At 40.2% G+C, this 15,927-nt stretch overlaps 1 protein-coding gene across 3 annotated transcripts in view; it reads left to right on the top strand.

The window, feature by feature from the left end:
- ADCY2 (adenylate cyclase 2) overlaps positions 1–15,927 on the top strand; it is a 360,417-nt gene that overhangs the window by 297,999 nt on the left and 46,491 nt on the right. For all 3 annotated transcript variants that reach the window (XM_054578337.1, XM_054578339.1, XM_054578338.1), the window contains 3 exons: positions 2,834–2,971; positions 9,756–9,872; positions 14,705–14,874. In XM_054578337.1, coding sequence (XP_054434312.1) covers positions 2,834–2,971; positions 9,756–9,872; positions 14,705–14,874 — 425 coding nt within the window. The remainder of the gene's footprint in view (positions 1–2,833; positions 2,972–9,755; positions 9,873–14,704; positions 14,875–15,927) is intronic.

Below are 15,927 nucleotides of genomic sequence, written 5' to 3'. Positions count from 1 at the left end.
TCAGCCACTATGACATTTAATAACTTTTCTGAACGTTTTTATTTTATTGAAACTTCACTTAATATAAGCATCTACTTATTTTCAGGTACTTCATTTTATTTCTAAAATGGACACTAATGAAGTTGCAAAAGCAATCTTCTTTTATAATTATTGCATTAAATTATAAGGATTTTTAAAGCGAGAGACTACCAGTTGTTTTCAGTGCAAAATGTTAAAAAATTAAAATAAAGAAGGAAAGAAGGAAGGAAGATATTTTTGGTGGAGGTATTTTTTTGCTTGTTGCTTTTAATCCAAATATAGTGCATCAGCATTTTAATATATTTTTATGTGGAGGGTTTCTTCCTGCACTGAATGAAGAACACTGACATGCATCCCACACCCTTTCTAGCAAACCACGCTACTCATTTTCCCCAGCACCATCTCCATGATAAGGCTTTCCTATAAATTCATATCCTTTCTCTATTTACACATCCCACTACAGTTAATACCAACCCCATATTTGTCAATGGGTGGATGTGGCATTGATATCCAGGAGCATTTTTAGAAGGTCCACAGTGAGCTGTGAGTAAGAGGCAATCATAGGACACAAGACCCACTGAAGACAGGAAAGGGAGGAAACAGATTTGGGTAAAATTATGCCAGTAATTAAACCCAAGATCACCTGGAGTGACTAACCTGGGCTCATTTCCATACAAATAGCATCTTCTAAATAAATGCAAAAATTTTCTTTGAGATATTATTCTTTATGTTTCATTAGTGTGGTATAAATTTTTGTAAACTTACTTTTGTGTCTAGGAATTTATTGGAATACTTAACCCAAAACAGAATAAACTGAAGTAAATGATCACATCATGGTCCAATTTGTAATTTTTATTGAGAGCATCAAATCAAATCAGTGTTCCCACTTTTCCTTAGATCCCTCCTATTTTAAGATCTTAGTCTTTTTTCTCCTCTTCCCCATCGTTGGTTTCTTCTGCTCCCCTACCATCTTTATCTCCCTCCTCTTCTTCCCCACACGTCACCGCCGTTCAGGGTACTCATCTCTTATCTTCGATTTCTTTTTCTTTGCCACCAGCAATGTTTACGAGTTTTCCTATTTCAGTACAGTTCTATCACTTTGCCTGGGCTTAGTGACAGGAGTGAGAAGATTGGAGAAGCTGCCTGCCTTCCTGACCTTGAGAGCAATGATTATTTCTCATAAGTTTAAAAACACTTGCATGGGTTACTCTGAGGCATACCAAACGGGAGAATGAATTGAATCTGTTACATTCTGAATTCATTACCCTGAACCCAGTGCATGCCCAGCATCTTCAGTGAGGCGCTCCAACTGTTTCTTTCTAGGGGTAAATAGGAGCAAGTAAGTTTTCCCAGACACCCTTCTACGTGTTCAGCAGGCACATGTAGACAGAAGTTTCCTGGGCCACCAATTTGTAACTTTGCCCAGCATGTCGCAGGAGCAGGAAAAAGTTCACATGTGTCTGCCCACGTTTGTTTCAGTAGGTGACTAACCTCTGCTCAGAACATAACATATTCCTGTTAGACGCTTATGTGGAAAGATTATCACTCCACATTATTCTGTTTTACAAAAAGTAATTTTTAAATTGTATAATTTTAATAATAATTCTGTGCAATACTTAGATAATATTTTACCTAATTGTGATATGGTATCTGAGCTAGCTTTAAATTTCTCCTAAAGTAGTAAAGTTTTGTATTTTCTGCCCTTAACAATTTCATTGTCATATCTATTGATACCTTCTGTGTACAGACCCAAAATCATTGATTTTAACAATTTTCTCTTAAACAAAAACACTAATCCTAATCAATTAGGATGCAAATACATATGATCTTAATTTACTAAAAATCAAACCTAATGCTATCATTTCCTAATAGATGACTATCGTATTTTATTTGAATGTCCGCTTTTTACACTTCATTTTAGCTTCTCCTCCAGAGTGTAGATCTGATTTGGGTCTGTGGTATCAATATCATTAGAGGTAGCATGCATGAAATGATAACATAAGCACCCTGAGGTGGGTGTCCTCCTCCTCTATGATCCTCCAAGATACTGCTGATTCAGAGCATTAAAGGTCATCTTATTGGGCGACAAATTTAATGTCCCTCCCATCCAAACCCTGCTCTTGTGAGGAGGCCTAGAAGCCAGGCATAAATCTGGCTCCCCTGCTGTTGCTGGTGAGGAAAATGCCTTCCAGACCCCACCGTGCGCACCTCCTGCCACTAACCAGTGATTCAGTGCCTGGCAGCCCCTAGAATCCAGAGTAGTTCATGCTCCCGGACGGCTCTGGGGGAAATCGGAGAAGGACCTGGGAGGATATGGGTGGATAATTAACTTGCAGAAAGTCTCACCACTCTGGGGGTTTGATGCTGGGCCTCTGGGCTGGTTCTTTAAACTCACCTACCCACCTCTCATTTTGTATTATAGAATCTCATTTAATTGTTATATTGGCATTTAACACATTTGCGATGCTTATGTTTTTAAGAATAAAACAGACCCAATACATCCCTCAGAATGGTTTAATTAACTGACATAATTTTTCTTTACCAGATTTTTTTTAAACACAATTTCAGGTCTATTTTAAATGACACAGAAGCACAACTTGTATTTATCATAAAAATTTAATTAATTTGTCCTTATCCTGTAACAACGATGCCAACATAATTCAACAAGGTTTGTATGAGCCCCCAGGGAAGGACAGGGCCTACTCATTGAATCTTTGACTAATATTGATACAGCTTGTGGTTTTAAGTATCATTGAGAAACTTGAGAAAATACACAAAATCACAATGCACTTTTTTCCTTTCTCTCTTTTCCTAGCAATGCAGCAAAAAGGCCTCTGCCTCTCTCCTGTGGCTTTTGAAGTCCTCAGGCATCATCGCCAACCGGCCCTGGCCGCGGATCTCCCTCACGGTCATCACCACGGCCATCATTTTAACCATGGCCGTGTTCAACATGGTGAGTCACGGCTTCCTCCCGGCAGGGAGTTCTTTCTCCCAGTGTCTGTCTTGGTGGGATTTTGAAACCTTGCCGGTAGCTCATTCACTGGCTTTTAAATCGAACATCCACTGCTGCAGCAGCAGCCTCTCTGAGAAAAAGGATGCTTTTCGGTGGGAGCCACCTAAGAGAGGGGGGTCCTCCCCGCGGTTCCCTGCTCCTTGTGGCTTTCGGCCGCAGAAGCGACACTGACTGTCAGCAGGATGATCACCGAGGGGTAACAGAGCCATCAGATTAAGGGCAGTGCAGCGGCAGAGTTGTCCTCCTCTGGAGTATAAAAGTCCTGATTGCAAACATCAGCGCCCATCTGACCGGCTGTGCGATTTTGGAGAGGTTTTATTAAACTCCCACAGGTTGCATTTTCACTTCTCAAAAACGAGAACTGACACTTCTCTCCCAAGGTGGTTTTTAGGGTAAAGGAGCTGATGTTTCTACCACACTAAGGATGGCACCAGGCATTTTGTAAATATTTAACCAATGGTCTCTCTTACTGCATTGATGTTATCATTACTGGCATATTCTTAAAAATAGGCAGGTAGGGTAACCAATGCACATTGAGACACATCTTTATCATTATTTTGACATCACCACCATCAACCATAAAGCATAATGATATTTCAAATGTTGGCTGCTTTATTAAGTATTGGAACTGCAAGGTATCATGAGGTATACAGTACTTGCCCTCCAGAAGCATAAAATCAGGTAGAGAAGATAAAGTTTATGTTTTAAAAGATAACACATAGTTTTCATAAGTGAGATAGCATTCATTCAATCAAAAACATATTTTTTGAGCATAAATATGTGTCTGGTACACCCCTAGAAGCTCAGAACCCAAAGACAGTTGTCTGTCTTCCAGGCATCACTGTGGAGTCTAGGGAACGGACAGCAGATAAACCTGTCACTGAGAATCTGAGGACCACAGGAGGAGCGTGCAGAGAGGAGAAGAGGGAAGGGGTAGCACGCCTGCTATGCAGAGCTGTGAAGGATGAGCAGAAGGAGTTTGGGAGATGGTGGATGAGCGATGAGAAGGAGGGGAGACATCTAACTTCTAAGACTAAAAACAAGGTAGACATTTAGATTGAAAAGTAGTAAAATATAAGGCTGAAGAAGTAGATAAGGATCTTGGATGTGTACTTGGGCTCAATTCTCAACATTATACTGTCGAGCGAACAGCTTCTCTTGACACACACCTAGAGACTCGGGTGAGGGTGATGCCAGCTAGAAGCCAGCTGGGCCGGGTTGCCGGCTGCAGGGTCAGGGTAGCCTGTCGGCTTCACTCTGCCTTGAAGTCGATCTTAAGGACACCTGCAAAGGGGGTGTCAGAGAGATGCCATAGCTTGCTCTCCTCCTCCTCCCACTTCCTACCCTATCAGGGGGTATTTATATGGATTCCTATGTGTTCGGGTTGTTCTGTGTCCTCCCACATGGTCAACCAGGGGACAGGCATGTTGGCTCACCACACCTCACCTGACCACATGTCCCAACTGTTTCTGGGAGCTCCCTTGAGAAAGGACATGAGGCTGGGCCCTAACGCGGGCTGCCCCAGACACAGCCCAGTGAAGGCTGTGACCCCTGCTCTCTGTATCACCCTGCATAGTCTCCGAGCTCTGCTCATGAGAGGCTTGCCCCTGTAGGTAGTTAGAACTGATGGCGTCTGAGGGCAGAGGGCTCAGCAGTCAAGAATACACAGCCAGTGGCTTTCCCTAAGACCTCCTGGCCCTTGGTTTTTGTTCCTATGGAGAGGTGTCTTGATACATCAAGGTCACCTTGGGAACTCCACTGTCCTGGGCCCCATCTTGCTCCTCTGTAAAATTAGTGACACTGAGCTAGTCTCACCGCCTCCTGGACATACACAGCACCTGAAGCCTATCTGTCTACTGCAGGCATGATGACACCTCCCCCCAGGGAGGGGGGGCCCATCTTCTATGTCTCAGGCATAACTGAACCAGGACATCATTTATTTCCAACAAGAGCTTAATCAAGACCGACAAGCAGGCAGCTGGAAAACTGTGCCACATCGGGACTACACATAACTCCCTCTAGAACTACCCTGTTTTAGAGGGACTTTAAAATGCAAGAACCCACGTATGTAGTCAGTGAGCCTGATGCCTGCACTCATGAGGAGCCCAGACCTGCAGGTTTGCTGTGTGAGGACCCAAGGGGATTTTCACTATGGCTCCAGGGCTATCATCAGAGCACAGGGTGCGGAACGTGAGATGAGGGCCACAAAGCTGAGACAAGAGGCTTTCCCAGAAGTCTGTCTGCATGTGTATTAGTAGCCATTAGGGTATTTACCCTTTCTGCACACAGGCAATGGTATGGATATTGCCAAGAGGAGGAAGAAGGACAGAGAGCCATAGGGCAGGGAGCCTGTAGAAACCTGAGTGTGTTTCCTAAAATGCACTCCTCCTGTTCCACTTAGTAACATGCATGTGTGCATTAGCCCCGCTGTTCCCAGGTCCAGGAGAGTGACCAGCAAGCTCAAAGAGGGGTTTGGGAAGTTAAAGCGACGGGAGACAGCTGGGTCAGAAGTAAACTCCGCGATGAAAGGACTGAGGCAGAAACACTGAAGGACCACAGGGCACATTAGCTCAAGTCCTGAGCAATTCTAACAGACACACCGTGTTCCATTAGACCCCAAGGGGTGACTCACACTCCTCTTGCAATTAAGCATCCTTATCCCTCAAGAGTGTGTTCACTCACCTGTGCAGGCGCAGAGCCAATAAAACACACTTCCCAAGAGTTGACCTTCTCCGTTGGCAGCATGTACAAGTTATAAGAACAAGACATTGAACATGACATTGCACACTTAAGAGTAAGGCCTTTTTTTCCTCTATTTTTTTCTTGGGTCCTAGGAAAGTGCCACTCAAATAAGGAGTGGCTACTTAATAGTTACTAAAGGAAGGAATGAATGAACGAACAGGTACGCACACACCCCTTCGAGAAAGAAGCTATTTATGTTTGTAAAATCTGGTTTGACCTTATAAAACCAGGATTTATCACCTAATTTTTTAATGACAGAATCAAAGTGGGAAACAAATCTGATTTGGAAGCTCCTTTTATTTCACATAGGATAATTAGTAATAACTGATGGCAGTTCGGTCACTGTCTAAATGTTTTATGAGCCGAGGATTTAGGAGTTTTGTTTTATTTTACAGTAACTGTGATCCCTTTGGGTAGACGAAATATATCTTCAGTACCAGAAAGATGTCTTCCAGGGCCACTTTTTTCCCCTCACAGAAAAGAAATATATTGCCAAATGAGGTAGAGAAACCTATGGAAGAGACACTAAAACAATGACGGGCGATGTTTGAGAAGGAAGGGAGGCTTTGCTCCATGTCCTGAGTGCCCCCTGTGGTGGCTCGGGCTGGGGGGCAAGGAATAAGTGAAATCACCTCTCCTGGGTCCGCGGTGGAGCGGGGGAGGAAATCAGAACCACTCAAGCAGGTGTCTGCTCCACCAGTGCAGGGGAAATGGCATTTTCCTTGATACTCGGGGCCTGAAATTAGTGGTTTTCCTCCATCAGATGTTCCTCTTATATTTATTTCAAAGAATCCTTACAAAACAGCATGAAAGCCGACAGTTGGTACAGAGAGGAAATAATTTTCCCTTACTAGGAAAGAACTATTGAGCCTCCTTATAATTTCTTACCAATCACAGAAAGGGAAGGGTTTGTTCATGAGAGTGCCAGCTTTGATCACATCTGAGGATTTACAGAGAATGTCCTCCAGCTACTCGCATCTGCGTTCTCCTGAGTTATGACTGCATGAAGCAGACACAGGGTCCTGTGTCCCCAGCCACGCTGTAAGGTGCTGCGACTACCCCTGGGCCAAACACACGACCGTGGGTGCTGATGCCGATTCAGACGCTGGTTAATCCCAACTGGGCACCGGTGGGTTGCCATGCAAGGGAAGTGGGCTCCCAGGTGACACACCCACATTCAGGGGGGAGAACTGCTACTTTTTAACAGCATTTAAGGGGTCAACAGGAACAGCGCAGCTTTTAAAATCTCAATATACAGTGGTATATATATAAATGATAAAACATCAAGTCAGTTTTATTTAAAATGAATTGTGAGGCTTTAACCAGACATTTTAAACACCTGATGTTTCACCCATGTGATATCAAACACCCTGATAAAAAGTGGAGGGAAACAGTTATCCAGCTTTTTATCAAATATGGAGTTTTATCAAACTGCCAATGACCTGTGTGTTTTGTTCCATTTTAGTTTCCAGCTGACTGTTCAGAATCGTGTGTGAGAAGCTCAAATCCTCTGCCATTTTTTTCTGACATTTTGACTGTGTCATTGCTTGACTTCCCATATCAGTTTGCAACTTCTTGTGAAAAACTTCCCAGAGAATAAAATCGCTAACACAGCTTTATGAACCATACAGACAAGGAGTCGGCCATAGTTGACTGGTAGTCTATCTGTACTCCTAATTTCAACCAAATGACAAATATGATGATGTCATCAAGCATAAAATAATATTAAATTGCACACTCATAATTTAATCTTACTCGAATAACATAATTCTGAGGTATTTTAAATTTCCTGATAAATGTAAAATTTAGAAGTAAAGGTAGAACTATGCAGTGTTCATTAGCACTTTATTAGGATTTCTTGTCCAGGATGAGGATATAATTTTCCCAATTATGACAGTTTCTAGAAAGTTAAATTGGTCCAGAGAGGAGTTCTTCAAATAAGAATGATGGTTATAAATTCACTCTGGAGAAAGTTGTAGCAGTTTATTTAACCTGGAAGAGACAGAAGCAAGAGATTAGTAATTTGAATATTTGCCTGGCTATATAAGGGATAACATGAGTTTGTTATTTTAAAGAGACTAAGAAGACAGTATGGGAGAAATAGGTTCAAAATTGTAGTATGATGCCACATAGAATGGAGAGTTTCTTGATTTGAGGGATAGTTAATAAATACTAGAGAGAGTTTGTAGAATGGGGTTAAGGAAGCACTGTTGGGTAGAGTGACTGAAGTTCTCTATTGTTTTCAAATTTAAACCATCATATTTATTGTATAGCCTCATTGAAAGACAAAATTTTCACAGGACATATGTCTACTCATTGTACAGCAAGAATTTATTTTCTTCTCTATAAGCTGATATAACCAAGACATTTCTGTTAATAATTTTAAGATCCCAGATGTTTAAGACTAGTAACAAACAAGCCAAAATGTCTCCTTCTAATTGTCATTTCTTGATTCTTAAGCATTTAAATCCACTTTATTTGGGATCTCTTAACTCTATATTGGTAGCATTTTAGAACCCAATGTTTGCCAAGCTATTATGCAGTTCAATTATTTTTCTAATATAACTTTTTAAAAAAATTAGCACATTTATAGTTCAACCATGGGTGTGACATTTTGGACAAATTCTTTAGTATTGAATAAAGAAATCTACATTTCTTTGATTTTTCAAACCTTTGATTTTATCATATGATATAATGGGTAGAAACATACAAAATACTAGAAACATACAAGAAACTAGAAACACTGTGTCTAGTGTCATTTTTGGAATCTGAAGAGGAAATAAAAGTAGAGTAAACAAATTTACCTAAATAAATTGGAAGTATTTGGCAAAAACTCAGCCATCAAAGGAAATAAACAAAAGGAAGAAAGCAAACAAAAGCAACCATAGAAACTGTACAGGTAATTTTTACATTTTAAGCCTTGAACATATTGTATATAGCTAGCCCTATGCAGAAAATATCATCTAGTTTTATGATTGATGAATTTCTCTCTGTAAAAGAAAACTGGTCCTAGTAATTCTCTGGTCTGTCTTTACTAAACATTCCTCTGACCCTCAGCCATGCTTCAGAAAGTGACTGACCCTTTGTCACTTCAACTGGCTGTACTATAGCTTCTCTGAAAAGAGAGAGACAGAGACAGAGATAGAAACAAAGGGAGACAGAGAGAAACAGAAAGACAGACATATAGAGACAGGGAGACAAAGAAAAAGAGAGACAGAGACACGCAGAGAGAGATCAAGTTTAACCTTGCTAACAAGCTGACACTGTTTTTCTGGGTGCTAATATAGGTGACCATTGCATAGGTACTAATCATCTTTATTTTCTCAGGATTACCTTTTTTTAAAAAAAAAAATTAGGACCCTTTTTCCAAGAGTGATAAGAGCATCTATCCTCCGAATTTTAATCCCCTGTGATCCTGAGCTGCCAGGCTCTCACAAATAATAGATAAGATGTTGATACCAGTTATTGCATTTTGCCCATAAAAATCTTTTTTTTTAAACCAAAAACTCATAAAACTCCATTGACTCATTTAATGTTTGAACCAAGGCAGTGAAGATACTGAAAACACATTCTGAAGGCTCTGATTTCAGAACAGAGAGTTGAGTGTCGTGTCTGTGTGTGTGTGGGGGCGGGGGGTGATGTCAACCTCAAACGTAATTCTAACCAAGCCTCTGCTCTGAGCTTTGTACATTTTTAATTTAATATTTACTAGAGGGGCTTGTGTGTTCTTTAACATTAATCCTGCAGTTCTGTAATTCACTCTCAAGTGTATGGCACAACAGCCATTTACTAACTCAATAGAAGTTCTCCAAGTTTCACAAGCAGATGAAGCTACTAGCACCTGAAGCATAGGCGCTGGGTGGCCCACACGGTCCTGCTCACGGTGCGGAAGGAAGGCAGGCGCTAATAAACCTAGCACCACCCGCGACCTCTTCCTTCTCCTTTGTACTGATGCATTGAAAAATAAACATTTTCTTTGCAGTTTTTCCTGAGTGACCCAGAGAAAGCAATCCCTCCACCTACCAATACATCAAATACAAGCCTTTCTGCCTCAAGTAATCAGGCAGCAATTCTGCGTGCACAAAACTTTTTTCTTCCGGTAAGAGCATTTCACTTGTTGTCGTTGGCTTTTATTGTTTTCCTGAGTGGCTTTTATTGTTTTTCACCTATTTAATGTTATGGCCTCCACTTCCACATCTGTCCTAGGCTTCACTTTGATTCTTTGGTGTCCATACCTGAGTAGGTCCTGACCACTTAAAAACTGCCAGCATTTCATAAGAGAAGTCCAGCTGACTGGCACCTTTGAGGCACATGTGCAAAGTCGCAATGTTGTTTTGATGCGCTCACAGATGACTCTTGCCATTATTCTCTTAACTGCTGCATTTTATAGCATGTATTCCAGCATTTGACATTCAATTACATGTCACTGAATTTCTTCAGAGTTCCTTGCCTATGAATTTTGCAAATTGCTCCAGTGAATGAGTGTCGGCTGCCTGACACCAATGACAGAACCACATCTCCACGTGCTGCAAATACTGTCCAGTGATTATATCCACAAATAGTCCTTACTAACGGACCCATTCTAACCAATGTCCAAAAGGACCTAGATTGAAATTTCAAAACTCACTAATACAGCAGTGTTTTAAGTGAAAAGAGTATTATTTACTGCTTAATAACTTTTTCTTCCACAAATTATTTATGCAAAAAAATGTATTTTGATACTCTCCTTTTCATTTTATGAATAATCAGCTAAAAGCATAAGTTATTAACATTTAGTTTCTGTCTGTTTTGAAGGTATGAAATGTATATTTCGGGGACTGAAATAGATAATTTAATATGCCTACTTTTAAAATGTCCTACTAATATTTTAAACTCCATCAGCAATGGCGATAAAGGAGATTTCTTGTCTTTATTCTTCTTTTGCTGACTTGTTCTGTGGATATTTGGCTTCGACACTATTTCCTGTTTCGCCATTTCAGTTTGCTGGGAAGTTCAGAGCTCTGGCTTAGCGAGGGGAGGGCAGTCTGGCGTTCTTGTGCGGCCGGGGCTGCTGCAGAGGCACGCCGACCAGGGGCCACAGGATCGTCCCTGTGGGCTCGAGGAGAGAGGACAGCATAACTTGGTCTTTTATCTTAGTGGTTTTGGCTTTCATTTAAGGCATTAAAACCCCATGAGGTTTAGACACTATCTTTTCTGTATTAGTTATATGAATGGTTAGAGACGGGTCTCATAATGATTTATTGGCTGTGATCTCACTGTGCACAATGTGGAGCTGCCCCCTTTGGAGAAAGATTTTACCTGGGTGATCTGGCTCCTCCTCCTTGAGTGGATGGCATTAGCACACCTGGTCCGTAGGACAGTGGAGGGAGAGTGTCGTCATGTGACGTTCACAGGGCACTTCAAGTTTAACAATTTAAAGATGCATTTTTGTAGGAAAGAAAAGCTCAGCTGGCAAAGCACTTTTTTTCAGTTCTCTCCATCCAATATTTTTGGGTAGAACAACCACTAAAAGGCAATAAGGCAATCATTCTGAATTTCATTTAGGTGAGTCCGTAAGAGATCTTATTTTCAAAAGAAGTGAATCACTAGAATCCCAAGATAGGGAAAGGTAACATTTACTCAAACTTAATAGATCCTGAGGAAGAATACACAATAGACTCTTTAAAATCTAGGCCACACTTAGTCAACAGGCCACTATCGTTCTAATAATAAGTCCTCAGGAAGAGGATTATGGTGAGCTTTGCCAAGGAAACCCCGTGTACTCACGTACTGTCTGTACAGAAACTGCTTTGTTAACTCACAAGTTTACGCATCCCAGAGGAGCTCGTAACACCCCAGCTTCCTCCTTAACATATTTTTAGGCACATTAGGAAAGCCATTTTGTAGATGTACAGAAAGTGCGCCTTATTCATTTCAAACCCCGTCTTCTGTCACATCTGAGGCTAACCCGGGAGTGGAGAGAGTCCCCTTCACTGCTGTGGGTGGTACAGAGTGACACAATTTCTTCATGAGAATTCATAGTAGTCATCAAAAATCATAGACACAGACGTACTTTTTATCCTGCTGTACTAACTTTGGAAATAAGTGTTTATGTGACATCAAGAATAAACAAGAAAGTAAAAGAGAGCAAGCAACCTAAAAGTTAAAATTAAATTGTTTAAATAAATTCTGTTGTTTAGTTATATCTGGCCACTATAAAAGATGTTGTAGAAAATTTTAATGACATAGAAATGTATATTCATGGTAAGTTACTAGTTGAAAAGTATCATTTAAAAACAACCAAAACAGTATAATTCCAATTTTCTAAAATAATAGTACCAATACCAATAATAAGTAGCAAAAAAAAAAAAAGGCTGGAAAAAATATAGACAGAATAATTAATAGGCTCAAGTTGGATGTTGAGAACAACAAGATCCTTATTATTATATGTGTTCTTTATACATTTTCTAATGTTTAACATCAGATGTGTAATTTCTGTAGCAGAAAAAAAGTAATTTTGAATACCCAACAAATCAATCGAAAAGAATCTTTGCCATGTATGTGCTCTGTGTTCTACCAGATGTTTATAGCATTTCATCAGAAAAATACCCTGTGAGATAGATAGTATTGGAATTTCCATTTTCTAGTTGAGAATACTAAGACCAAAGGAGACTTAAGTAAATTACCCAAGATGCCAGTGGCTGTTCCCTTAGTATTAAAATACAAATTAATTTCATTGATTAACCATATCAAAAGTGCTTGTAACTCTATTAACTATTATTCACTTAGCTAACTTAATATTAACTGACATTTATTTATTTATTTAATAAATATAAACTCAGAGACACAGACAATGGTATGGTGGTTGCCAGAGGGAGGGGGTACGGGGATAGTAAAAGACAAAGGGGGGTCAAATAGTAACTAGTATTAATTAATAATTTAAATATTAATAAATAATAATACAACTATTGACTAATAGGCATACGAACTGTATCTTAACTATGCAAATAAGGTTACTAGGAATTTCAGCCCTAATAGAAGTGAGCTCAGGACCCTGGAGCCAGAGCCCCCGCGCCCCCGGGACTCTCCCTGCAGGCGGCCTAACGCAGCAGTGACAGCTGATCTCCAGGACTCCCCCCGCACCACCCCCGCCTTCCAGAGTTATTCCCCCTCATTCGCCCATCTCACTGTCCCTATCTTCAGGGTCCTAGCCTACCTTTAATTCCAAGAATGCCTGTGTATGGCCTTCAAGGGCTCTAGAAAGTCATTTTTAATAGAAAATAGACCGAAAGCCTACTTCCCATTAACATATGTATTTTCATAGCTATTCCTGAAGTGCAAAAGCTTTTTAAAAGCTGAAGAATGAATTTTAAAATGTGAAACCATAGGCAGGTGTGTATGGGTATCGGCTGTCACGTATTTCAAAGTAGGAGTATTACAGAAAACCTTTACAATCCTATCTACCTCCCTCCCCTGCAAAAAAAAAAAAAAACAAAAAAAAACCCAAAATACATGTACACCTTGATACACATGTTCATATTAGTGGCTCCTGATTCTGCTTTTCATTCGATTAGGCTGAACTGGTCAATAACTTTCATTTCAATAATGGTTTTCAACGTAATTTTAGCTGCAGAGTCCTTTTTAAAGCCAAACCTTGCAAAGAACCCAATTTATAATCATAACAGCAGAATCTGTGCAGAGAAGGAAGCATGTTGGATGACTGCTGCAGCTCATTTCTCAACTTTCCTTTCTTCCCCAAGAGCAGGACTGATGAGCTAATATCAGTGGCCTTCCAGGTAGCTTATGGTAGATGACCTTAGCTGGGGAAATAAAAGTAAGAGCCAGAATGACAAAAATAAGCGGTTCACACATGGCTTAGTTCATACAATGAAACTGAAATGGAGTACTTATAAAGTGGGCTATTTTAAAAAATAGGATTTATCAGACATCAATCAGATCTCTGTTTTATTAAAATTATTAAACATTTTTAGTGTGTTTCTGTTTCAGGAATGCTAATATAGTAGCATAACTCTTTGTCCATAAAAACATCATATTAACAAAAAAAAAAAAAGGCTTTGTAAGAAGGGCAACCAGGGCTCTGGGCTCCAAGCTTTACTTGTCCTCCTAGTGACTTACACGGTTCCCCCCATTTTACATATAAAGACACTGTGACACGGCCAAGCTAGGTCACTGGCCTAAAGTAAGTCAGCTGATGAGTGAAGCAGGGTGGACCCCAGGGGTATCCTGACTCAATGGTGTCCATTGTGGACCATGGGGAGGACAGTGCTAATACAGACTGGCCTGTGCTGCTTCTTACGGACTGAACGGTTGGCAGGCGCCTGCTTCTCCCTCACACTTGCTTGGCTCTTCCCATATCTCCTGGTGTCTGTCCACTTCCAGGGTATTTGTGACTCACCCTGGTCAAAGGTTTTTGTTTTTAAATTCCTTTCTGTTTTAGAGAATTCCTCTGAGACATAATGTCTCTTTTAATAAAATGCCTACCCTCTCTTATTGTTAACAGACCTATCTGTAATGATTTATATCTTCTTAATGAATTAAAGAATTGAAAGGCCAAAACAGAGTTTACATATTATAATTTAAAGAAATATGTAAATGTGTTTTCATTTTTAAGAAGTAAATAACATTGGCTTATAATTACATGTCTTCAATATAGATTTTTTATAATTATTTCTATTTGGCAATATGCATGATTATCTTTATTAAACAAGCTAAGCTGGGCCAGCAAGCCATGTAATAAGTAATTCTTTTCTAAATCCAATGTATGTAGGCATTTACCACTGCTTCAAAGAGGAAAAAAAGGCATTTGATTTCTCAACAAGTCTGTAAGTTGACTAGTGAGCTCGGTAGTGGTCCCCAACCAATCTTAATTCCTGTTTCAGGATTTCTCAGAACAGGTCCTAAGTACTGATCTGACCTATTTTCCTGCTCCAGTACTTTATATACAGCTGCATTCTGGGGTTGATATCCTGCTCGGTGTTCCTGCGGGTGAACTACGAGTTGAAAATGTCAATTATGATGGCAGCGTTGGTGGGCTACAACACCATCTTCCTCCACACCCATGCTCACGTCCTGGATGACTACAGCCAGGTCTTATTTGAGAGGTAACCGTCTTCCTCTTTTATCTCCTTATTTTAGTTCTTTCATGGGATGTCGATAACATGAGTGTGTTGAATAAATGCAAATTAACCATAACACTGTAATTGAAAATCAATGGGTAAGAGTTTCTTTGAAGCAATGGTACAGAAGATTGATCTGTTTTTTTCATGTTTATGTATTTAAGAGAGAGAGAGGAAGGGAGAGAGGGAAACATCGATTTGTTGTTCCACTTATTTATGCATTTATTGGTTGATCCTTGTATGTGCCCTGACCAGGGATTGAACTTGCAGCCTTGGCATATAGATTACACAGAATATGTATTGTCATAAATACTTAGAAGATATGAAGTGATTTAGAGAGATGATTTTGTTATAATCTGTACTATATTTATAAGAATAAGGTAGGGTTTCTCACCCTTAGCACCCTTACTGATATTTTTCTGAATATCAATATTCTTCTGTTGGGGGTGGCTGAGTAATTTCCTGTTGAGGGGCCTTTCCATTGTAGGATATTTAGCAGCATCCCTCACCTCTGCCTACTAGATGCCAGATACAATACCTTCCCCCAAAAGCCGTGAAATCCAAAATTTCCCCAGATATTGCTAAGTGTACCCTGCAAGATGAAATGCACCCCCCCCCCAAGTCCAGAACAACTGTATCAATGTACATAAAAATACTGGAAACTATGTGGATATATTCACAAGTTATAGTGCTAAATTTCTTATGGGAAGGTTCCTAAAATAGCGTTGTATGGAAGAACTGTGACTGTGACAATGTTCTGGTCTATGAAGAAACTGACTCCCAAGAAAAGATAGGACTGTGTTCACTCTCCCAGTCTTAGGACTAGATGCTGAGAGAATGGTCCCGTCAAGGCCACACAGTCGGCTTTATACGGGGGTTACCTGTGATCAAAGTACTCCCATGGGCTCGTAATGAATACTTATTCTCTGCTTGAAAAAAAAAAGTTTTAATCATTATGATATCCCCCATCTCACATTTTACTTGCAAAACAATGTTTTCTATCAAGTGTTAGGTTTATTTCTGGACCCACCAGTCTTC

This window comes from Pteronotus mesoamericanus, unplaced genomic scaffold (genome assembly GCF_021234165.1).
Source record: "Pteronotus mesoamericanus isolate MK-2021 breed Mesoamerican mustached bat unplaced genomic scaffold, CSHL_Meso_final contig_50, whole genome shotgun sequence".
Classification (NCBI taxonomy): domain Eukaryota; kingdom Metazoa; phylum Chordata; class Mammalia; order Chiroptera; family Mormoopidae; genus Pteronotus; species Pteronotus mesoamericanus.
Note: the sequence above shows the minus strand (reverse complement) of the source record. Positions and strands in the feature narration are given on the sequence as shown.